The sequence below is a fragment of the Prunus avium genome, chromosome 2, assembly GCF_965620075.1.
Source record: "Prunus avium chromosome 2, drPruAviu1.hap1.1, whole genome shotgun sequence".
Lineage (NCBI taxonomy): Eukaryota > Viridiplantae > Streptophyta > Magnoliopsida > Rosales > Rosaceae > Prunus > Prunus avium.
In genome coordinates this window covers 2,205,258-2,229,181 of record NC_142285.1, presented here as the reverse complement: position 1 = coordinate 2,229,181, position 23,924 = coordinate 2,205,258, and the positions used below count along the sequence as shown (strand labels likewise).

Here is a 23,924-nt window from a genome sequence, read left to right as displayed (position 1 = left end):
TAATCTTTTAATAAAATAAATAGTACTATGCTCGTATTGAACATGTATGTACGTATTTTTCATATTTAATACACGTACTTATTTTCTCTCCCGGCGACCCTTACTCTCTCTCCGCGCGACGCCGGAACTTTGACTATAGATTTTGTCGTCGTCCGGCATCCGTTTCAGGCGAAATTGGTTGCAAAAGTTTTGTATTGACGTCCTCTATCTAACCCGCCCATTTTCCCAGCTCAAAACCTCAAGGCTTTAGGATTGGATTGACAAGAAGTTTCAGCAGAAACTTCCACCGTTACTGGCAACCTTTCTGACCACCTCAGGCTACACCACCACCTGGAACAAGTTTGTCTCTCCTCCCTCTTGCTTTCCCCTAGGTCGTGCGAAACCATTGGTGGTTGTCGCTGCGATTGTGAAGCCGGGAAGTTCCAGCTAAAACCCTCACGGGTTTGGCTTCGATTCACCTAGTTCCAACCACTTTTTGGCCGGGGTCCAAGACCAAAAGTTGTGCCTCTAGTTGTGATTGATACGATGGTATGAGTATTGATCGGAGATTTGGAGTTTTTGGTCACCGGAAATTACTCAAGGCACCCATGCGCTGCTAGCGGCAGGTGGCGGCCCATGGACTACTTTATGGAGGCCCATTATGTTCTAAAACACTCCCCATGTAGTCATGAGCACGATAGTATGCTCAAATTTGAAATTGGTTACTGTTTGACTATAGAGCGGATAATGCGACTATTATGCGATATCCGGGTTCGATAGGTTCAGACCGTTTGATTGGTTCCAATTTCAAATATGGTGTTCTCTGTACCTCTAGGATCGTGTAAGAACTTGCGGATCGAGAATCGGAGTCCCGAATACTCCGAATCAATAATTCTAATTTAGGCAAAATGATCGTCGTCCGATTGTGCAATTAAGAATGATCCGACCGCTTAATCGAGACGAAACCTTCGGGACTTGTTGGACTTATATGAACTTTCGGATTGGAAATTGGAGGTCATGGGCCCTGTGGGCTCGATTGACCAATATAGAAAGTTTGATCGCTCAGTTAACCATGAGTCTTCTGAGAGCGTCTCATCCTTCGGGTCGTACTAGAATGACCTTATAAACCTTCTTAAAGGTTGTGCACACTTTGAGACCCGAGAACTAGAGTTTTGGGTTAAGTTCGTAGTTGGGTACATTGTTAATTAAACCGTTACTCCTTTGAATAGATACCCATGCTTTGCGTACTCCAAAGGAAGAGCCCTCTTAGGATTGAGCAGCGTTGGACTTGTTGTGAGTGGACATTTGTTAGTGTACTTTGTTTTTCAATTATGGAATTGCTTGCATAAATGTGATACAGGATTTCTTGGAATTATTTATTATTATTATTAAAGTATATGGATTTGGGTTTCGGACTATGGTGATTTTGGATTGGGTGATATCGGTTAAGTTATGAATTTTGTATATTGAACATTATTGTTTTAACTATGATATTATCGAGATGTGTTGAATTTGCATAATGTGAATTTGAGAACTTAATTTCGGATATGATTATTGGAAATTGAATTTTGAAAGTGTATTATATTATATATATATATATATATATATATATATATATATATATATATATATATATATATATATATATATATATTGGTTTATGAAAGTGGATTTCAGATTTTGGCTAGGGGTTACACGCCATTATATGTACCTCCCCTTGGTTACTTTACCCACACATGCCGATGTAGGATTCCGGCGTGTGGGCGGATACTATTACTAGGATACTGTTACTCGGATATTGTTACTTAGATACCGTTACTCGGATACTGTTGCTCAGATACTGTTACTTGGATACTGAGACTTGGATACTAATACCTTACCCACACACACGATGGAGGATGCCGGCGTGTGGATGAATATTGATACTTGGATACTGGTTACTGGTTTTTTTTACCACACGGGCTGATGTAGGATTCCAGTGTGTGGGCCCACATGTTCGATGTAGGATGCCGTCATGTGGATTGAGATCTGGGCACCTTTGATCTGGTGTGTTGTAGGCCTTGACATGCAATCTGCGTGCTTAGAACTTGGTTTGATTTAGCAGCACGGGCGATGTAGGATTCTGGCATGTGTGCTGTGGAGCGGTAGTCCCCTAGTTGGACAACTCATCCTTAGTCGCAGGGTAGAAAGTTGAAACCCTACAAGCTAGTCAAACGATCCCCTGGTTGGATTGTTTCCCCCGGTATATGATAATGATGTGTTGAGTATGGGTGTGGGTATATGTATATGTATACGGGTATATTTGTTGAGATACTTTCCATGTTGAGATTTCTTGAGCACGTGCATTGAGACTACTCTGTACCATTTGAAATTAAGTTTGGAATTGAGATTGAATATTTGGGAATTACTGTGCATATTGTGTTTTTGCAAGGATATGGTTACGAAGAAAAAGATTTTGGATTTGATGCTTGTATTTCATAATAAGGATTAATTATTTGAGTCTACAATGTTTTTCAAGGGATTGAAGGAGTGTTAAAGATTTGGTTTTCATTATAGCATCCTAAGGTACAAGTTAAATTGAATTAAAATATTTGAGAGTATCAGATGGTAAATATGTACGTATACAAAAGAACTTTGTTGCATAGAGTTTTGATAGTTATTTCCTAAAACGGAGGGGGATATTTAAGTTGAATATAAATTATGTTAAACGTTTTGTTTTCTTTTACTCACATTTTTTGTTTTGCGCCCCCCCTTCCCCCAGGTTTTGGATATTTGGGATCGAGACCACCACATCGAGACATCATCGTTGTTCTCTCCGTAAGCTCGCAATGTAGGAACTTCCCTTTATCATTCTCTACTTTCCTTTTTCTCAGGTTGTAAACTTAAATCTTTAGTTGCTCTGTTTGCTCGTTTGAGTTTGGGTAGAGGGCATGAGGCCCATTTCATTAGTCTTGGTTGTGTGTGCTTTTAACTTGTGCATGCTGAAAGTTGGGATTAGTTTTGTACTTGTTTGCAAGTACTAAAATTTGGGAATTGTTCCCATTACATGGGAGACTCTGCCAAAATTTCGGTAGAAGTCAAATGGTTTATCTATTTAAGTTGGGCTTAAAGGGCTTTTTAGTAAAGCGGGTCCGTCGTAGGTTAGATGTCAGATGGGAAGCAAGGTTCGTCATGGAAATCCGGGGTGGGTCTTGTCTTTTTCATAGTTAGTAAAGTACGGAACGAGAAAAATATGAATAAAATGCATACGTGTTTTATTCGGCAATATCTATGCAAAGAGTATAACCGCTCGGCTATTCTATTTATAAAAAGGGAGATTCACTATTATACCCAATATAGGGGCCCAAATTATAAAAATCCCTATATGAAATGGACTTTAGAAACACACCCAAAGCCCATTTACAACATAACAAAGATGCTTTTAACTTCTTATAAATTACAAAACTGCCATCAATTTCTTAAAATAAGCACAACCCAAAATCTCATATAAAACTCAAAATACTCAATAGGATATCAAAGTAATTTAATAATCAAAATTAAATTCAATAGGGCAGCTATCATTTTGTGGGTTTTTTTTTGGGTTTGTTTATAGAAATTAAATGGTGTAGGGTTTATGTATATTATTAGTGCTAAGAATGGGTATATGACTAAATATCTCATATAAAAAAGACCCCAATAAAGTCGTGCCGCTATACTCTTTTTTATAATAAAAAAATCCCGAGTTTTCCCGCACGACTATACAATTTTTTTGTAATAAAAAAAAACATAGTATAGCCGCGAGGCTATACTCTTAAGTATATTATACTCATAAGTATATTATATTTAAAAACTGTATAGCCGCACGGCTATACTATTTATTAAACAAAAATTAAGAGAAAAGCACCCCAGTAACGCCGCACGGCTATACTCCTTTTTTTTTTAATTAAAAAAACTCAACTATAGTCGTGCGGCTATACGATTTATATATAAATAAAAAATAAAAAAGACCCAGCTACGGGTGCTGACGTGTCAAAAACAGTATAGCCGCCCGGCTATACGCTTTAAGTATATTATATTTAAAAGGAAATATTATATTTAATAGGAGTATAGCCGCCCGGCTGTACTATTTATTTTTTTAAAAAAACAATTAAAGAAAAGAACCCTTCTAGTTGCATTAGTTATCCAAACATTGAATTTGCAACTTATGGAATTTTAAATGATGTAATTGAGTGTTTTGGGACTCTGGCAATGGAGTATACGTCACTGGAATGGATCCTGGGTTTCTGGTGTAAACCTTATAAGCTATTAGACTTGAACACTAACCTTGTTCTACCATTGGAATGAACGCTTGAGGGAGAGAGTTCTTCTCTAAGATAACCGACTGCCTTAGCTCAATATTCTAGATGGGGTGAATATCTTTATGAGTTGTGTGTCGCGTCTCTTAGAGGGAGCTCTTCTATTTATATGCATCACTCAAGGAGTCTTGCCCATCAAGAATCTCCTTGAGGTATCCTTATTGCAATAGAACAATGAATCCCAATTCTAACAGAACTAGAAACCCCTTTAGCCTTGTAAGCCAATTAAAACACTGATACAAAGTCTGCTGGATGAGGTCGTTTTAAGTCCTTGATTAATCTGGAGTTCTTGCAATCCGATAATGATTAGAAGACCACTTTATGTGAGTTTAAGATAGTAAACTATCTTACATCTGGACGTGTTAGAAAAGCACCCAGAGAACCCTGACAGAGTTAAAAACATGGTTTCTATTCTAAAGAGAGGTCCTATCGCTCCTACTTTTCTTGGCTCCCTGGAAGGGCTGCTCTGCTCTCTGAATTGCTCTCTTTCCACTCTTCAGGTACTTGGATTCACTTTGGATCAATTTGCTTACTTTTTCAAGTTCTAGTTTCTATGCTTTTTGAGTTACTTCCCTTTCTCTCTCCTGGTATCAAATTTTAATCCTTTGATTATTTAAATTCTTACATTTGTGAGATATATATATATATATATATATGAGTTGGTAAAGTTATGAAGAATATTGGTTCGGGTTAAGTTAGAGTCTGATGTAAGTTCAAATATATTGTGTTGTCTGCAGAATACATAAATGAACTAGTTGAAGCAGATAGAGATGGGGGTAAGATGCTATGTGCTGGGACTTTCTTTAACCCCGGATCATGGGATGCCTTGCTTCTTGCTGCTGGTTCTACATTATCAGCAATGAAGCATGTACTTGATGGACATGGAAAATTGCTTATGCATTGGTTAGGCCTCCGGGTCACCAGGCCTACTCGAGCTGATGGCTTCTGCTTCCTGAACAATGCCGGTCTTGCTGTTCAATTGGCTTTAAATTTTGGTTGCGCAAAGGTTGACCCCTGGAAGGAAAATTCCTGGATCCGTCCCTGTATGGGACAGGGGACCGTGGATACAGGCATGCCATGACTGAGTTGGTTGTACCTGCAATCCAAAAGTTTGAGCCTGAAATGACGGTTCTGGTAGCTGGCCAAGATTCAAGTGCTGTAAGTGCCCGTTTGGTATTGCTTATTTGGGGTGATAAGTGATTTTTTTAAAATTTTGGGAAATCCAACCTGTTTGGTAAACTATGAGAAAATCACTTATTGTTAAAAATTGCTGTGAGAGAAAGCTATGAGGGAAAGCAGCTAATAAGGTGCTTTCATTTTCTGATTATGCAGTAATCAGTTTCGAAGAGGCGATGAGTTTAATGATTATGCTGCAATCTTTTTTTTATTATACGGGAATCCATACCAACAACAGTTTTAACAAAAAGTTTACCAAACGCCAAACTGATTTCTCTCACAGCTGATTTCTCTCACAGCAAATATGGCAGCGATTATTTTCACAGCACAACAATGCCAAACTGGCTTGTGAGTTAAATCTTTCTGCTCAACTCCAATTTAGATGATTTGCTTGATTGTTTATTTATTGAGAAGATTGTCTGGTTTTTACTATCTACATCGTCATTTATATGAAAGAACTTAAATTTAATCATGAACCATATAAATCTACTTAATATCTGCCTAATTGAGCTATAAATTGTCAGATTTCTATTTAAATTTCAATATCTTGATACATTCTGGACATAGAGCTGAGCATGAGGTTCTGTTCCTGGTCTTGCTTTTCTACAAATTTAGAGTTACAATGAAAATTAGTACCGCTTAACAAAACTGAAATCCTCACCATCTTTATGTATAGACTTCCCATCTTTTGAAAGAGCTGTTTCTGTATAGTAATTACTGTTTTTTTATTTTCTTGGCATAAACCCTTAACAATATCCTTTTTCACAGGAAGAACTTCAAGTTTTTCTCTGGCTACCTTTGAACAAATTTTATTTTATTGTCAACAAAAATTGAAGTAGCTTATAGAATAACACTGCTTGTTCTCAGTATGATCCAATTGGAAGGCAGTGTTTGACAATGGAGGGTTACGAAGAGATTGGCCGGATTGTTTGTAGCCTGGCGGACTGACACTGCAGTGGACGTCTTCTGATTGTCCACGAAGGTGGATATCATGTTACCTACTCAGCCCTTTGTCTCCATGCCACACTTGAAGGTGTGCTTAACCCACCAATTTCTCTACAATCTGATCCCATAGCTTATTACCCAGAGGATGAGGCATTGGCTGTTGAAGTTATTAAATCCATTAAAAAGTTCCAGAAAGACAATGTACCGTTCTTAAAAGGAGCTTAATTTGGAATTTATTTTAGTAAACCTCATTCTCTCTTTGTACTCTGTCTATGGTATAAGATTGTTATTGCAACAAACAAGTCGTTTACTTTATTTTTTAAAATTTGATTGAGTATTGCTTATTGCTTCAATGTTTCTGTATGAGCATCCCCAATTAAAGATGAAGGCACTGTTATCTTGCAGAGTACACCTACTTTCATATAAAAAATTTATACAAAAAAACTGAAACATGCCATGGCTGGGGCAGAAGATCAAATTTCTCACTTTTGTTAATACTTAGGTGGATTCGCAATGATTTGTTTGTGTGAGTTTTGACCAAGGTCTAAAATATCGGTGGTATCGGAAATATCGGAAGTCCAAAAACATGGAAATGTTGATGGAAATATCGGGATATTATCGGTATCGGTAAAAATTGAATAAAAATCACGGAAATTGTAAGAAAAACTTGGAAATTTTTATTGAAACTTTGCAGGATGTTTATTTAGTCAATTATCTATTAGTTTATCATAAAAAAATTGGAAGGAAATGCATTGCATGATGGATTTAACTTATTTAAGTTGATTATATAGCGAGCTGGCAAATACTGTAAGTGTAGAAAATATGTAGTAATTAATGAAAGAAGATTAAACACACCATAATCATTCATATATAATGAATTACTACAATATTTTACACTTTATACATTGCATGGTAAGATACATGAGTGACTTAGTACCACATAGAGTTCCTATGAGATTCAAAATTTTCACTATCTTCATCATCTCTATGTGTAGAGTAAGTATATTATGAAGAGTAGTCATCAAATGATAAATCCCCAAAATAGTTTTGCATGTAATTGTTAACATGCCACCCATATGGATCTGAGATTGGTTGACGTTGTACATAAGCAAAATCATTTAAGGTGTTGAAGGAGTAAAATGGTTTTCACAAAAACCATGTATATAAATATTTTTGGGTTTCGTATCGCGATATATTGCCCAAATCATTCATAAAAATGTTGAAATTATCGTCCCCAATATTATCGGGATAATATCGATATATTAACGATAACACCATGGTTTGTTGCGAAAATATCGGTCCCCCAAAAATCCGATATTATCGGGATAATATCACTGATAATATCGACATTTAATACATTGGTTTTGACTATTTTGTTTAGTTGATAGCATGGGTAGTACTCTTTCCTACTTATGGGTTTTGTCCCACGTGGTTTTCTTTGGAAAAGTTTTAATGAGGTCGCCGTAACATGCTGTGTATTACTCTGTACTATTGAAAATGTTGAAATACCTAGTTCGAATTTCCCTTCAACCACTTGTGAAAAAAAAAACGCTAGGTTTTTTACTGCTCTATTGCTTAGTTAAAAACACATGCTAATTAAACCAAGGTGGTTGGTGTGAGTGGTTCGGCACTTTCATTCCTTAACCCTCCGTTTGGATGAGGGAAAATAACGCGGAATTTAGCTAAAAGTTGGGAATTTAAGATGAGAAATTGACAATTCCCTTGTTTGGCAATTTAAGCGCGGAATTTATTAAATGACGCGCGGAAAAAATCATGGAAATTGAGGCATCAAATTTCCGAGTTTAATTTCCACCAAAATAGGCGTCATTTGACAATTTCCACAGTGCGGGAATTCATATTTTCCGTTGTGCCAAAATTTAAATAATAATAAAAAACGCCAAAATTTTCATGAAAAAAAAAGAAAAAAAGAAAAGAAGAAGCGCCAAACTTAAAAACAGCGCCAAGTTTGGAGGCCTTGTCGCTCTATAAAACCTATGAAACCCTGAACAACAGATTGCCTTGTCGCTTTATAAAAAAAAGCTGCGAGCCAGAGAAGTAAGAAGCATCATAAAAAAACTGTGAGCCAGAGAAGTAAGGAGAAGGAGTTCTTCTTGGGTTACACGTCTCTCTGGATCAAGTTTGAAGGTTAGTCTTCAAGCATTTCTCTCCTTCAATTTATATTTTTCTATTTTAGGGTTACCATGGTTTCTGAATGGCTATCAAAATTGGGTGTTTCTGACTAAATTTATGAATGTGTTGAATGGGTTTTGTGATCTTTGTGTTTACTGATGCCTAAAGTCACTGTTGTCATAGTCTTAATTCTCCTCTTTTTTTTTTTTTCAATACAAGCTAGCTCTTTATATCTAATTTGCTTTTTAAAATTTCTTATTGTAGATAAGTACTATCTTGTGGATGCGGGTTATACTAATGGACCGGGGTTTTTAGCACCGTATAGAGGAACTAGATATCACTTGAGTGAATGGAGTGGGAACAATCGACCTGAAAATTACAAAGAGTTATTTAATCTACGTCATTCAATTGCAAGGAATGTAGTTGAAAGAGGATTTGGACTATTGAAGAAACGATGGAGTATATTACGTACACCTTCATTTTTCAACATCAAAACGCAAGTTAGAATCATAAATGCATGCTTTGTATTGCATAACTTCATTCAAACTGAGCAAGGTAATGATCCTGTTTTAGAAGTTCAAGATTTGGAATTTTTAGCTTCTGTGGATCATGACATATCAAATCATTCGACATTGGAGGGAAATAATGCTCATGATAGGATTGCAAGTGTTCAAGTTACTGATCAATGGACAAACTTTCGAGACACATTGGCAGTAGAGATCTACCATAATTATCAAGTGCAACGAGACATCATTAATTCTTGATTTATTGTTCACACTTGGACCTTTGTTTCTCTTGTTTCATGTACTTCATGATTTTTTTTTTGTTTTTTTAGTTAGAAAAAGTTAATCAGAACCAGGTCTTAGTGAAAATGAACAACTCAAAGCATGTGCTTGGCTGATAGAAAATGACAAACAATTTCAGATGCTGAAGGCACTCCCAATTGAGAAAAAAAAAAGAGTATGTTGCAGATGTTTATTGCACGTGGGGAGTGATTTGGTTTGCTAATATGTTCTATTTGTTTAAGTTGAGTTATTTAGTTCATCAAACGATATGTTATTTTATACTTCGAGGAATACCTTCTATGTTGGTTATCAGTTTTTTTTTTCTTTCGAAATATTTAATTTCTGTCATTTATAATTTACATGAGATATCCAAACATTGAAATTTTCAATTTCTGTCATTTACGAAATCCGACATGCATAAATCCAAACACTGAAATCTTCAATTGCTAGAAATTGAAATGACGGAAATCTAAATTCCGTCATTTTAGAATTCTATGTAATTGGCAATTCCTTCATCCAAACGGAGCAAAGAGAGGTCAGGGGTCGATTCCTGCTCTCGTATGGAGTCACCATTTTGGCCAGCACTTTACTCCTTACGGGCCGACCCGGTGTGAGTGGGGATTAGTCTGGGTTGTGGTTAAGGCTTAAAAGTGCCACCCATAGTTGGGGCCTATCCAGGACCACCTCGTGGTTCAGACCAAAAAAAGAAAAAACACATGCTGATTAGACTTACAAAATTACAAAATACATTTTAACTTATTTACTACTACACCGGTTTAGAAATTATGTTTAAGAGTTAGAGATATTTAGTCATATAACCATTATTAGCACTAAAACTATAAATAAACCCTACACCAAACCACTACAACTAGTGGGTCCTTTGCACAAAAGGAGAGTTTTAATCTAATATAACTATCATTCTGACCAAAAAAACAAATCTAATACAAATATCATGAGGTGGAATAATTAAATTTCATTGGATCAATTAAATGGTTAAGATTTTTTCAAATGCGTACCGATGCTAAATGTAGAGACTTACATTGCAAAATTTCTCTTCTACCCAAAAATAATTTATACAAATTCTTTCATTTAACAATGCTGGTATGAATAATAAGCCCATGCACCAGTGTGTATGAAAGGTACCTATGCACATCTTTACAATATCAAAATATGTAAAGGGAGCCCATAATAAAATGAAACCTCCCCATCAAAATTAAAGAATAAAAGAATCGTGGCTGAAGAGATATGAACATAAAACAAGAAGGCTGAATCAGAGACAACACAAAATTTCAGATACAAAGATACAAAGATAGCTGTTAGAACAAAACAACAGCAGACAGACATGGACTTTTTGGTGGATTGAACTTAAAGCCTGATTCTTTGCTCCAATGCAACACTCAATTCTTACAAGGACTACGAACCTTTCTCTACACATTAACAACCAGCAGCCTTTAAAAAGTTATCATACGGGCTTGATGCAGGTAGCTGAAATCGGGGATAATGCTGGTATTCAGTTGCCCAAAGTGTTTGCCCGTCGCCAACAGATTGGTTGAGTGAAATAGCATTTGAATCGAGGAATGGATTTCCACTCTGCAATCCCAGATTGTTTACAAAATCAGAATGCTTCAGAAGACACTAAGAAGCTAAGTAAAAATTGAGTAGAAACAATATGCATGCACTAAAAGGATTGAATTAAAAATTTAAATGACAGTTGTATGATAAATGAAATACCGTCGGAGCACCCAGCGGAACAACAGAGGGTGTTTCCTTTTGCTGGTTGCAATCATGAGGAGAAAATCTCATCAAACTTTCTTGTCTCAGTTGGGCAACCACGAAAGTGGACAATCTCTGCTGCTTCCCCATTTGAAGGGCCTCACAAAGGCCAGCCATTTCCAAATAAGGCATATCTGTAGCAGTTGAGACTGATAATCTTCCAACTTGATGTGTTGTCTCCAAAACCTGCATACCACTTTCTTACTTAGCAATATGTTCAAGTAAGTGTACCACTAAAGCCCTTGAGACGCCTTGAATCAGAAAATTGGAGAGAGAACAAATGGATGGCAAACGTTCATGTTTTATATGGCATCATATATAATATCTTTGATTATAAACAACAGGGTTATAAATTTCAGCTATAAAGTTCATGAAGGATTTGATATAAGAAATTTGAGGGCTCAAATTCCTTCTCCAGATCCCAATCACAGAGGTAGTTTTCCAGATCTCATGTAACAAGTGATAAATCGAATTTAAGCTGTATTTGTCATAGTTGCACCACCACCACCACCATATACCAACTTTATGAGAACCAACATGACAACCAGGAAAGAAAACTATGACTAAAATTTTCAAAAACTAATTCATCTATATGTTCATTTATTTACTTATTTTCTGTCTGATTTCTGCAAAGGCTGCAAACCCGCAACACTCTGCTAGTGAGCAAGATACCACACTTACCGAATCTAAAAGCTCATCAACACTTATGAGGCTCAGACTTTCCGTGGAAAGTTTTTTGTCAGGATCTGTTTGACTTTCAGTTGCATTGGGTAAGACATCATCCTCAATTGTGAATAATGGGGGCTCAACCTGCACAGTAAAACCATTGTGTACACTCAATTGCTTGCACATTATATAAAAAAAGAAAAGGATGGTTGTTCAAGTAACTTACCATATCACGAGTTCCCTTATCTTCTATGCCAAATTGGTAAATTTGTATGGGTGTTTCCATGCACAACTGAGTTCCCAACGGACATGCATCATCAGGCAGAAAATCATTAAGCAACTGCTGTCTCATAGTTGATGACTCCTGCAGTACAAAAGTACCACACTCCTCATTAACAAAGAACTAGATATGGTTCCAATAATCAATATGTGATTGGAAGCTTACATTTGGTGAATTTCCAAGTGTCTGCACTATCATAGTAGCAAATGATTCCTTAGATTGGCTCTCAGATATTTCTATGGCAGAAAGTGACCTTAAAGCATCCTCATTATCTTCCTTTGATCCATAAACTTCCCTTACTTGGTCAGGTCCAGAATTGACAGCTTGCAACTTGCAATTGTCAACCAACCGTAGAAATGGATCAACCTGATACCAAATCATGAAAGCATACAGATCAGTATTGAGTAAGATTACCTTAGGAAACCTTATGTATATGAGCATGGAAACATTTTTTTTTCCAAGACTAAGAATGTATCTTATGTCAAAGTAGAAATAAGTTAAAAGGTTCCACCAACAATCAATGAAAATGAGGTCTGGCAACTCTGTTGCACCTACCGTTTCATTTGTAAGTGCTGCTTTAGCACAAGGAGCAAGAGCAACAATGTTGTAGGCTTTAGCTGAGAAGATGATCATTGATGTTGCCAAGGTAAAGAGAGATCTGCGCCTTGATGGCTGCAATCCTGAAAATGTGAAATCCCCTAATTACAAAGATGGCATCACAAAATTTACAACACAAAAGAGTTCTTAGTGATCATTACATTTCAATGCAATGAAGTTAGTTAAAATATGTCCAATCTAGACTTACAAACTAAATTTTAAAATACCTTCATTGTTAAAATCACACCCTTTATCTTTGAGAAAAAAAAAAGAAAAAGGAAATTAGGATATGACAAATAAATGGACATGATTGAAGGAACATTGCTTCTTACAATACAATGCTTGCCCCTATTTGATAGATATGCTCTCGTCCTTTCATACTAAATATCTTAAGCCACTAATCTCTTGCTATTCAATCAACAAGAAGATTACCATAAAGTGCAAAAGAAGCAAAGATATTATATAACCTGAGTTAGCTGAGGTTAGGTGAAAAGATGCAACATCAGGTTTACAGCCAAAGCAATACAGCAATTAATCTCCTATTTCTCTACTCATAGTTACTTTTAAATCAAGTCAAACTTGAGACTCGTGATCAAGTACTGTTAGGATTTTGGCTCGTCAAATATGTCCTAGTTAGTTTAGGATTGTTTTAGGAAAATTAGAGGTATTCTTGTCCTAGAGGGATTAGGAAAGAATTTCAGTTTTTCCTTATTCAATTCAGGTTTGGATTTCTAGAAGCCTATTTGGTTTTGGATAAGTGTAATTTCCTAATCCACTTAGGAATAGGAATTCAATCAGCCTTAGGACATGTAAGCCAACTCTATATCTATAAATAGGGTGTGGCAAGGCTTATTTTGAGAGAGAGGAAAAATAGCCAGGGACAGCCAAGAGTTTTTGAGATTAGTTCTAGGGTTTGCAAAAGTTCTGTAATCTCTATTATTAATCAAAGGAGCGGTGATTTCTCTACCTAGAGAAATCACAACTGGACGTAGGCAAAAGTTCTGCCGAACCAGTATAATTCTTGTGTGTCTAAGTTTCCTAATATTTGCTAGTTTAGTCTATTGCCGTTGGTTACATTAAAGAACAAGATCCAGCAGCAAGTTATTTAACAAGTACAAGATTCATAATTGAAACTCACCATTATCACACATGACTGGCATAATTTCAATTCTTCTATAAACTAAATCACCCAGTTAAGGATAGCTTCAGTTATAGGAAGACAGGGAGGGAAAAATCAACCTGCAAACTACTCTCAGCTCCTCTGTTAATTACCAGAAACTGAGCTGCTTTACTGAACCTTAATTATTTCATAACTTCTACATGATTTCTAAATATTACAGTAGTTGAGCAAGGAATACTAGGTACTACGCAATCTAAATCTTGACATTTCACCATAGTATGAGCAATGCATTATGTGGTTAGACTTGGAACCTTCAAAGAAATTATAAACTGCAAAAATGTAGAAAATTTGGACTTGAGAACTCACCTCCTCCAAGAGATATGCTCCTTAAGGAAAAGGCTAGCTGAAAACTTCGGATTAGAGTCTCGTCAGAGGTGTTCTACATGACATAGTGAATCGAAACAAAGTGAAAAATGGGGACCAAATAAGAAAAATAACTAATTATGGATTTCAGGGTAAAGTGGATTTTTAACTTGGGAAAATCCTCTAACCCTGAAACTATATAGAGTAATATTAACTACTCCCTAAACACTTATTATGATCAAAACAAGGGGTAAAAAGACATAGCATCTTCATTGTGCCTTGTTATTGCTATAGGCCTTTACGCTTAATCCAAGGGTTGATTGTCACTTGGGTTTAGTTACGAATTAAATGATAGAGTTGATAAGGCTTGATTGGTAGAGCTGATTACTAAGGAATTTATAATACGATTTATTCCTTCATTTGTATAATGAAATACAATGATTTCCTATTTTTGTTTCAACATGTAGAAGCCATACCTTAGTTCGGGCATATAGCAACACAAGGCTGTAGGTATGAGCAATTGCTTCATAGTTATCAGGCGTATTTAAAGGAGAGATGGATTGCGCCCAGATTGATGAAAGCAGAAGGGCAATCTGGCGACTGCTTAACCTAAGTGACATTGTCTGCAAAATTAGTCAGATAAAAATCGTCATAACAGAAGATGATGAAGCAATAATATAGTGTCAAATGTACGTAGTCTATATAACAGGATAGCAGGGACAACAATTCATACCGATTCTTTATGTGAAATACTCCTAGGTTTTTCATCAGCAGTCGTATTTGATGGATTCCTTTTCATACTGTAGGCTCGGCTATAAGTTGACTTCAACCGGTTCATCACAGAATGAGAATTGATTGCAGAATCCTCATTACCTATAGAGTCACTAGTAGCTGATTGATGTCTTCTTGAGCTAAATTTGGACTTCAATCTGTTCAACATCGAATCATTAGTAACCTTGGATTCTTCTTCAATTACAGCTTTGTCCTTCATCTCTTGACAAATGTTTTCTTGTGAGGCAGATCGCACGTTTAATTTTTCAAAGAGTGCAGCTGATGAAGAAAATACAGACACAGTTCTCGAGAGTGTCCTTCCTATATCATTTCTTTTTGCAGTGTGGGGAGTAGGAGCACAAGGACGAGGGCAAACAGATGATGGAACAAGAACGACAGAAAATATACGGTGTGCACCCACCCTGGTTTCATGGTCTGCACAGACCATAGCTACGAGTAACTGATGAAATAACGCCTCAGGAAAGGTCTACAAAGTTTCAGATATTCAAACCAGAAAATGAAAAGAAAAATAAAATCAGATGAAACCTTGGCAAGTTTGTGCACTTAATTGTAGATAAGAGGAAGTGATAAACCCGATGCAATCTTGCCTTGTTTTGATATGTCAAATTAGGTATTGTTGCCACAATTTGACCAGTACGGTAAACAGCAGAAATCAAGGTTCTAGACATAACAGTAATGTTAGACATATTTTCTAACATCACAGCCATCATGTCAAGCACAGGACCTGCATCTCCTACCTGCACAATATAAGAGAAATAGAACCTAGCTTATGAGAATAATTATTCCATAAAGTTTTTTCCATAACATCTCACAAAAAGGAGGCAATTCTAGATATAATTGACCAAATCCCTACAAGTTTTATGATTGAGCATAAATTGATCTTTAAAAAATAGAAAGGATGTTACAATCACCTTATGTGTTAACTGCACAAGGCATTCATCCACTGCTGCTCGAAAATTTCGGTTCCATTCAATGACTTCGGCCCCCAAATTTGAATCATCAAGTGAGCAATGTATACTTTTGCGCAGGTGTCTCATCATATCACTCAATGCACCAATTACAGCAACTGATGATTGAACCTTTGCTTCTCGAGTAAGAGAGGTGGCAACATCAACAATGTCCAGCTGCATATTTGGGTTTTTAAGAACATTCTTGTGATCAAGATGCTTAATTAAGATGGACAATATAAAGTGCCTGTTCTGCCCTGCAAAAAACAGTGCAGAGATCATGAAAATATCAAATTGAAAGATTAAAGCTAATCTCAACACAAAGGAAGACTAGTCAAGTTCCCAGAGTCAACAAGGTCTAAGCAATTTGAAGAAATTTAAATACCACAATTTTCAATTATTAACTGCATATCCATCAAGACACACAATGCGAGCCCGTGTTTAGGAGACCAGAGATTGCCATTATCAAAATAGCGGAACAAAGATTCTAATACACGTCGTACGGTTGTAGCTTCCTTGGCTAACTTGGCAATGTTATGCAGGCAAACCCTTGACCAAAATCTGGGGTTATTCATGTCCTCCCTGTAAATGAAAACAAGAAGAAGAAAGGTAGATGTTAGCTATAACATGTTGAAATAGCTAGATATATAACGAAAGTTACAGAAAATTGTGCCAAAAAAAACTACCCTGAGACATTGACTTCGCCATTTTCACTCACTAGCAGCCTCCAAGACAAAATACTTGTCATGGATTCTCCTGAAGAAGAAGCTTCTTCTGAACTCCCAATCTGGGTGTCTTGTTTTTCATGTATACCAGCATCTGACTTATTCTTTGGACCTCCATAATTTTCCAAGACAACTGAAACAACCTGATTTAGAAATGAAAATAAAATGTTATTAGAAGCTAAAGATCATGATTTGCGGCTGGAAAAAGAGGACTATGCGATTAAAAGTTCATAAATTAAACGAGACATGAATAGAGACAGAAAGAAAAAGAATTTGTAAACAATAGTTGATAATCAATGCCTGCCATCCAGTATGCTAGCATCTACTACGGGGTCAAATATTATGGTCATGGAATATTAATTCATGAAAAGGTTATTCATCTGCGTGTTTTATTTCTTCCAACAGCTATTGCAACTAACAAGTTGATGATAATATTTAGAAGCTATCCGAGTCAATGATCATACCATGAGCATATTTTTCCAGTTAGACAAAATAGCAATCAAGAAAAGTGACGATGTAATTATAATATTAAAAAAAGTACATAACAAATAAAGCCAGCAGAAAATGATACCAAATGAACTTACAAGATCAAAATCTGATGAAATGTGAGAGAATTCACCCATGAACCAGACCTGCGCACAAAGTACTCTTGTTAGGGTGCATATGATATTCAATTCACCAAGCAGGGGAAGGTCCAATTAAGGATTTCAGATATGAATTGGATCTACACAAAAAGGAAATATCAAATGTTTATAACCAAGCACTGAGTGCGAGCAGCTGGACATCATGAAATATAAAATGGTATCATTTAAAAACCAAAGATAAGAATTGAGATTATTTCTGAATTACCATGTAACATAAGAATTCATTTTTACATGTCGCCCAACATTTAATCTTCTTTTCCTTTAAGTCTTTGCTATTTCAGGACCATTATGCAAACCCAAACATAACATTTCTCAAAACATTCTTAGTATTTTAATCGTCAGACTGCAGGTCCTTCACTCAGCCAATTTTCTTATGTTTTGCCAGTAACATTCTTAATTACTCATATACACACTCTCTCTCCACACCAATAACATTCTTAATTAAGACTTTCGTTATGGAGAAGGAACTTTATGACCATGGCATGCCCAGTATATGCCTGTGAACTCATGAGCTTAAGGCTATAGGTGGTGAGCTCATCTAGTGTATATTATATTATGGAGCCACTTTTATTCTATGGGATAACCCATATATGAAACCTCAAAAAATCTCCCTATTCATGTCTGACACCAGAACTACAGGGGACCTGAAATCCACTCAGTCTAACTCAGTACTCTCCACAAGAACCAAATCCAGTTACTCTTCTGAGTGCACTATGTGTTTCATACTACATCATACTCTTACGAGAGTCTGATCTTTGAAGAAGGTTCAATGTCACTCTCCATGAGTCAACAATTACCATATTAAGAGTCCTGCACCAAAATTCCACCAGTAGACCTCAAACTCCAGCTCCAAGAGAGTCCACTAGGGGATATTTAGATCCTGGTCCCTAACCCACCATAAAGCTTATTAGATTTAGTATGTCGAGTCTTTTTTTATTTCCCCTCATTTGATGATTTTTACATCTATTATTAAGTGACAATTGTGCATGTTATTATATCACTATAGCCTCAACTTTCAAGGTATTAACTATAATAACTAACACATTTCCTCAAAGTTCAAAATATCATAGATTTCATTCTACATAGCCGTTTCAAATGAAATTTGCATGTTTAACAAATGCTCATCAATATCCATCAAACAAGTCCCATGATGAATATAAACTTATGTAGAACAATTCTAATTTGGTATAACAATTTGAACAAAACTTTCACACGTAGGTAACAATGTCAAAATTATCAATTACCAGACCACATGATATTGAAACAAATATAATATGCAAAACAAGTATCAAATTTACATTGAGGTGAATTACCATTGATGAAAGAGTTTTAAGCCCAGCAGAACGCAAATGCTTTTCCGACCCATCCTCCCTCATTTCTTGAGCTAAGAGACAAAGTTTTGGAATCATGCCATCTAAGTTAAACATGTATGTACCATCCTTCTGCACAATCAAAACGGCCACGCGAGATTAAAACTTCAAAAGCAATTCATATCCAATTACCGAAAGCAAACACAGACAAACAACAATCTGAAAGAGAAAGAACATACCAACGACTCCCACCTGATTATTCACAAACTCAAAAAGAGTTTGGCATCCTAAAATACGTATTTCATCATGCCGTGATTGATCAAGTAGAATTTGTACAATGCTAAGCACGCTACTTGCAAACAATGGCCTGTCATATATAATGTATCACAACTTGTACATGAAAATCAGTCATTATGCACAACATGAGCTACAAAAGAACTCCAAAGGATAGTCTTGTAATTTCCTTTCAACAACATTCAGTATTTAAATGGAAAAGTATTCCAGGAACTTTACCCTAAAACAATATATGATCTATGCGGGATGAGAAAATTACTAAGATGAATCTAAAACTTCGGAATCAGCGTATACAATAAAGATAAATAAACCTGAATTTCAGCATATACAATAAAGGTCAGCCTGAATTTCATAGCTAGGTGAATATATTCCAGTCAATCCACCACATGCCAAATCTTCTTCAGTTTAGCAAAAATGTCATTTGTGCTCTCAATGTTTAGTCATACATTGGACATACTACGTCTTGCATCACAATATATAAAATCTTAGGCTATGCCAAATCTACTCAACCTAGCCAAAAAAACCTTGTGTTGTCAATGTAAATTCCTACATGGGACATTCTACGCCTTGCATCACACTGCATAAAATCATGGGCCTCTCCACTTACTGCCAATTCATTTTGTGTCTTCGATGCTCTAACTGTCACATGAATCCACAACAGGAAAATCATCAACATGTTAGGCCCGATTTGGCTACACATGCTCCATATGTCATCCAACATAACTAATCCTCCACTGAAAATTTTATGCCTTGCATCACAGAGATAAAATTATGGGCCACTCCACTTATTGCCAATTGGTTTTGGATTTGATGCTCTGACTTTAACAATTTTGGATCTCATACATGTGAAACCAAGCTTTAAAGAAGGTAAAGCCTTCATTTATAGTGTGGACTGACTTGTTTAAGTTCTCAAGTTTTCCTAAGTTACAGTGTTTAATGCATTCTTCCTTAATGTAGAAGTGCCCCATAATATTCACAGGGGTAAAGATTCAAATATGCACGTTATTTTAATGGTCAAATTTCACAACCATAGTACTAAGTAATTTCTCATCAGGCTAGGTAGTTAGTGGAAGCATGTCATGAGCACAATGCTTCTATCTTATTGCATTCTCTGGCTTTATAAGTTCTGAAAAGAAATGATAAATGGCTCAGCAAGTATGTCGTAATCAACTTAGCACTCCAGCCAATAGGTCGAGCTTTTCTCAATATGTTCAGGAATCTGAAAAGAAACATACTAGCAATAACCTTAATAATGTACTCACATTTATTATGAACTAAAGAACTCACATTTGCTCCTTACAAGAGACCAACAACTTCCGGTAGATACACATAACAACTTTCACAGAGTGAAAGTTCTCAGTTCTCAAATCCTTGTAACACCTTTGCTCCAGAGTAGTTGTGATCTGAAGTATGAATTTTTGAACTTCTATCAACACAACAGAATAGTACACATATGAAAAGTAAAATAAAATCTATAACCTGGAAGATGAAACAAATGAACGAATATTGTTTATTAATACATAAGAAAAAAGATATACCAGAAGAAAAAAAAGGTATGGAATCATTAGATCCAAGTAAATTGAACAAATTAGAACTCTCAAAGCAGCTTTTGAAAATAATGAATCCCCTCTATTTAGAATAAAAAATAAAAAATATTTAAGCTCAAAGCATGGTAGCTGCAAAGAAACAAGGTACTGATTTCCATAACTAGGTTTGCTACATATCTTTAACTACAATTCTTGATCATCTTGCCAAAAGAGGAGGTATTGTGTCTCAGTCAATCTGCATGTAGAACTACAATATATGCCTTACAAATTTGCCTAGGTCCAGTTCTTTTATCCATATCAATTTAGTGCAGTACTTAATAATAACCACCATTACCAATCTGCGTGTGGCAATACCATCTTACAAATTCACCTACACCCAATATTTTATCTAGATCACTTTGGTGGAGTATTTAACCACCCTTACAAATGAATGTCCCTCCTCCAAACCAACAGAAAACTTCCAAAGCCATTCAACAGAAGCAGGGACAAGGAAGAAGGCAAAACAGCAGCTTAGCACAAGCATCACAAGGTACAGAACACTATTAGCATCTTAACCAGGAGATGCTTACAATTAGTGACCACTGACCGCAAGTATATTTCATTTTACTTTCTAGCATCTTCATCTCCTTCCTGATAGTCAAAGTGAACAGCAAAAGCATGTGCTGCTAGGATTTTGAAAGCACTCCTCGAACAAAATAATATGCCTTCGCTCAGACATAAAACCGTTCCTTCAGCCTTATTTCACACATATTCATCTTCCATTTTTATGGCCATTAGATTCATTCATAAAAGTCCCATTCCAACCCCTTAAGCTTCCATAGTCATTGAAACTATATGCAAACTTAAGCATATGCAGGAAACTAGAAATTATCTCCTTGTCAATTCAACAACCTTCACTTCTGAATTCCTAAACGCATGATGCCTCTTATCACATAGGACTGTAACACTAATCCCATATTAACATTTAATTTTCTGTTTAATTAGTTAAAGTCGTACAAAATTCTAAAGAAATTCAACCCTCACCCAAATTTGAATTATGTGAGCAGCTGCAATTTCAACTCCAGATTATCACTTCAGTTCGTATTAACAATGTAAACCATATTTCACACATATATAATGAGCAGAGGTAGCACCTTTGGGATACGAAGAGGAGTTTTTGAGGCATATTCACATAGTTTACTGATCTTACGATCATTTGGTTCTTCATCCTGCCAAAATAGGAGGGAAAAGTTCCAATAACACAAACTGATGGAACTGGCATAAAATGAAAATTGTAACATAAAAACCAGTTATGCTGAAAGCCTAATTAAACAGCCCAAATCCAAATAAATATCAATTTAAATACCAAATTGTGGCATGCCCAGTGATGATTTTTCAGACAGACAAGAAAAAACAAATATCAATTTAAATACCAAATTGTGGGAAATTTTCAGATAACACATTGGTAATACAATTAGAACCGTAAAGCATAACCTATTTGACATGTAACTTTTATTTAGCAAGAAGAACATAATACAAGACCATGGTTTTCCTTTTGTTTCACCATATTTTCTGACCTGATCATGTATAGAATAAATAAAGAAAAAATTGTTCATTTCTTGGGAAGCAAGTTACTTTTTAACATAAATCAAATTTCAGTCCTATTTTCACAAGATCCCCAAACACAAGAACCAAAAATTCCCACATTGCTTCTGTGTACAATTTAGATTTCTTTTCACTTTGTAGCATAAAAATCAATTTTTATTGAGCATTTCCACTACCCACATTAGACATTAATTCATAAACACACCCAAAAAAAAAAAAAGTGAAGGTGAATAAAGAAATTCACCTGAGACCGAGGAAATATCTCGGCGAGCAGCTTCTTGTATCGTTTGACGGGATGCCGTGATCTCGCACGCAATGCAGGGCAAAAGAAACAGAGACTTTCACAAACAGGGAACACTTGCCTTGAAATCACACCCATCTGTCTTCAACCTAAGTCTCAATATCTCAAAGCCTATACAACATATACGTGTACATGTACGTTCGTATATATAATGTATAATGTAGGTATGTATACGTTGTGAAAAGGATTTCAATTTGGAGGAGATGGGATGGGAATTCGTTTAATTTTTTCTTATAATTTGTTTTTGGGTCTGAGAGGGAGATTGGGAATTGGAATCCTGGAAAAGGATTGTGAAATTTGGGAAAAGGTGGTGGTGGTGGTTGGGGTTATGCCTCCGGGGATCGGACGGTGGAGATGGTAGGAGGGGGAAGAAGAATGAGTGAGTGAGCACCGGATCACCGAGGTTCACCACCGGAGGAGGAAAGTGTTAAAAAAAAGACGAATAAATAAAAAGAAAAAAAATTTATACTCTCTCCCTCTGTCTCTCTCCTTTCGTATAAATAGTTTTGGGGGTTTTATATACGAAATAGTTATTACTGCAACGGCTATATTTGGCACTCTCTTTTGTTTTATTTTGTTTTTCGTATTTTTGTTCTATTTTGCTAACCCATAGCTTTATTTGTGGACTCTTCTAGGCTTGGAGTTGTTGAACTTTTGGAGAATGGGTGCATGAGTGAAATGATTGCCCAAAAACACGTTTTTAGTGCATGTAGTTCACAAAGTATCATTTTCGTCTTCATAGGTTCATTAATTCTTGAAGCGATAACTTTGGGGATTATGAGCCTTTATATTTTGATTTCGTGTATTTACCCGTATTTCGCAAAATTTTGACCATCCTAATAATCTATAGAAATTTAGTGAAATACTCATTCCTAGACATAAAACTATAAATATACCCTATACCATTCATTATATATAAACACACCCAAAATAAACCCAAAAATCAACAATTGTATATATTTTAATTTAATTAATAAGATCAAATACCTTTATTACCCTTTTTAGCATTAAATTAGTTTTGGATCTCGTTTAGAATCTATAGAATGCAGAGAACATTAAAATTCAACAAAACCACTCCCTGAGGTCTGAAGCCTCAAGCCCCTTTCCTCTCCTCCTTCAAACCCACATCTCTCCTCTGTTCTCTCCCTTCTTCCCTCTCTCTGCCTTCAAAGTAAACCAAACAGTCTCAGAGCCATGGACCAACACAAGACTGACGACAATCTTTGTTACGTCGGTGGCCTCACACGTGTTCTCGCCGCCGATGCCTCCATTTCTTTTGCAGGTTTGTTCCATCTGCTTCAATTCATTGTTTTCCTTTTCATTTTTGCTTAATTTACTTGAATTTTGACTCGATTTCAGTTTCTTCTTTGAATTTGGTGCTAATTTCCATTTTTTCGATATGAACAGAGCTAATGGTTAAGCTCGCAGAGTTCTGTGGCTACTCTGTATATTTGAGGTGTCAATTGCCGAACGAAGGCTTTCAGAATGCTGACACCGGTGGTGATTGCGAGAAGAACGAACATGAAGATGATTTCTCGTTCACCTGCACCAATCCCGACGGATCGCTAATTTCCACCGACGATATATTCCAAAATGGCTAGATCTGTCCAATGTTCCTGATTTTCAACCAAG

General features: G+C 36.1%; 1 protein-coding gene and 1 pseudogene across 2 annotated transcripts; one reads left to right on the top strand and one right to left on the bottom strand.

Annotated features, from left to right (window-relative positions):
* Positions 1-4,663: 4,663 nt before the first annotated feature.
* On the top strand, positions 4,664-6,659 carry LOC110745532 (histone deacetylase 8 pseudogene; annotated as a pseudogene).
* Positions 6,660-10,582: 3,923 nt separating this feature from the next.
* On the bottom strand, positions 10,583-22,793 carry LOC110745273 (protein SEMI-ROLLED LEAF 2-like). Of its 2 annotated transcripts, XM_021945354.2 has the most exons (19): positions 22,236-22,793; positions 21,541-21,615; positions 20,148-20,263; positions 18,819-18,933; positions 18,570-18,698; positions 17,197-17,244; positions 16,574-16,755; positions 16,273-16,469; positions 15,852-16,144; positions 15,528-15,677; positions 14,882-15,406; positions 14,625-14,771; positions 14,152-14,224; positions 12,624-12,748; positions 12,234-12,434; positions 12,015-12,152; positions 11,804-11,932; positions 11,081-11,308; positions 10,583-10,939 (listed from the first exon to the last, which is right to left on the bottom strand). In XM_021945354.2, exons 1-19 carry the CDS (start codon positions 22,368-22,370, stop codon positions 10,784-10,786), a joined length of 3,162 nt encoding a protein of 1,053 aa, XP_021801046.2. In that variant the 5' UTR covers positions 22,371-22,793; the 3' UTR covers positions 10,583-10,783. The 2 variants fall into 2 exon arrangements, with proteins under 2 accessions (XP_021801046.2, XP_021801047.2); XM_021945355.2 differs by lacking the exons at positions 21,541-21,615; positions 22,236-22,793 and having other exon boundaries at positions 20,123-20,245.
* Between the last annotated feature and the right edge of the window lie 1,131 nt (positions 22,794-23,924).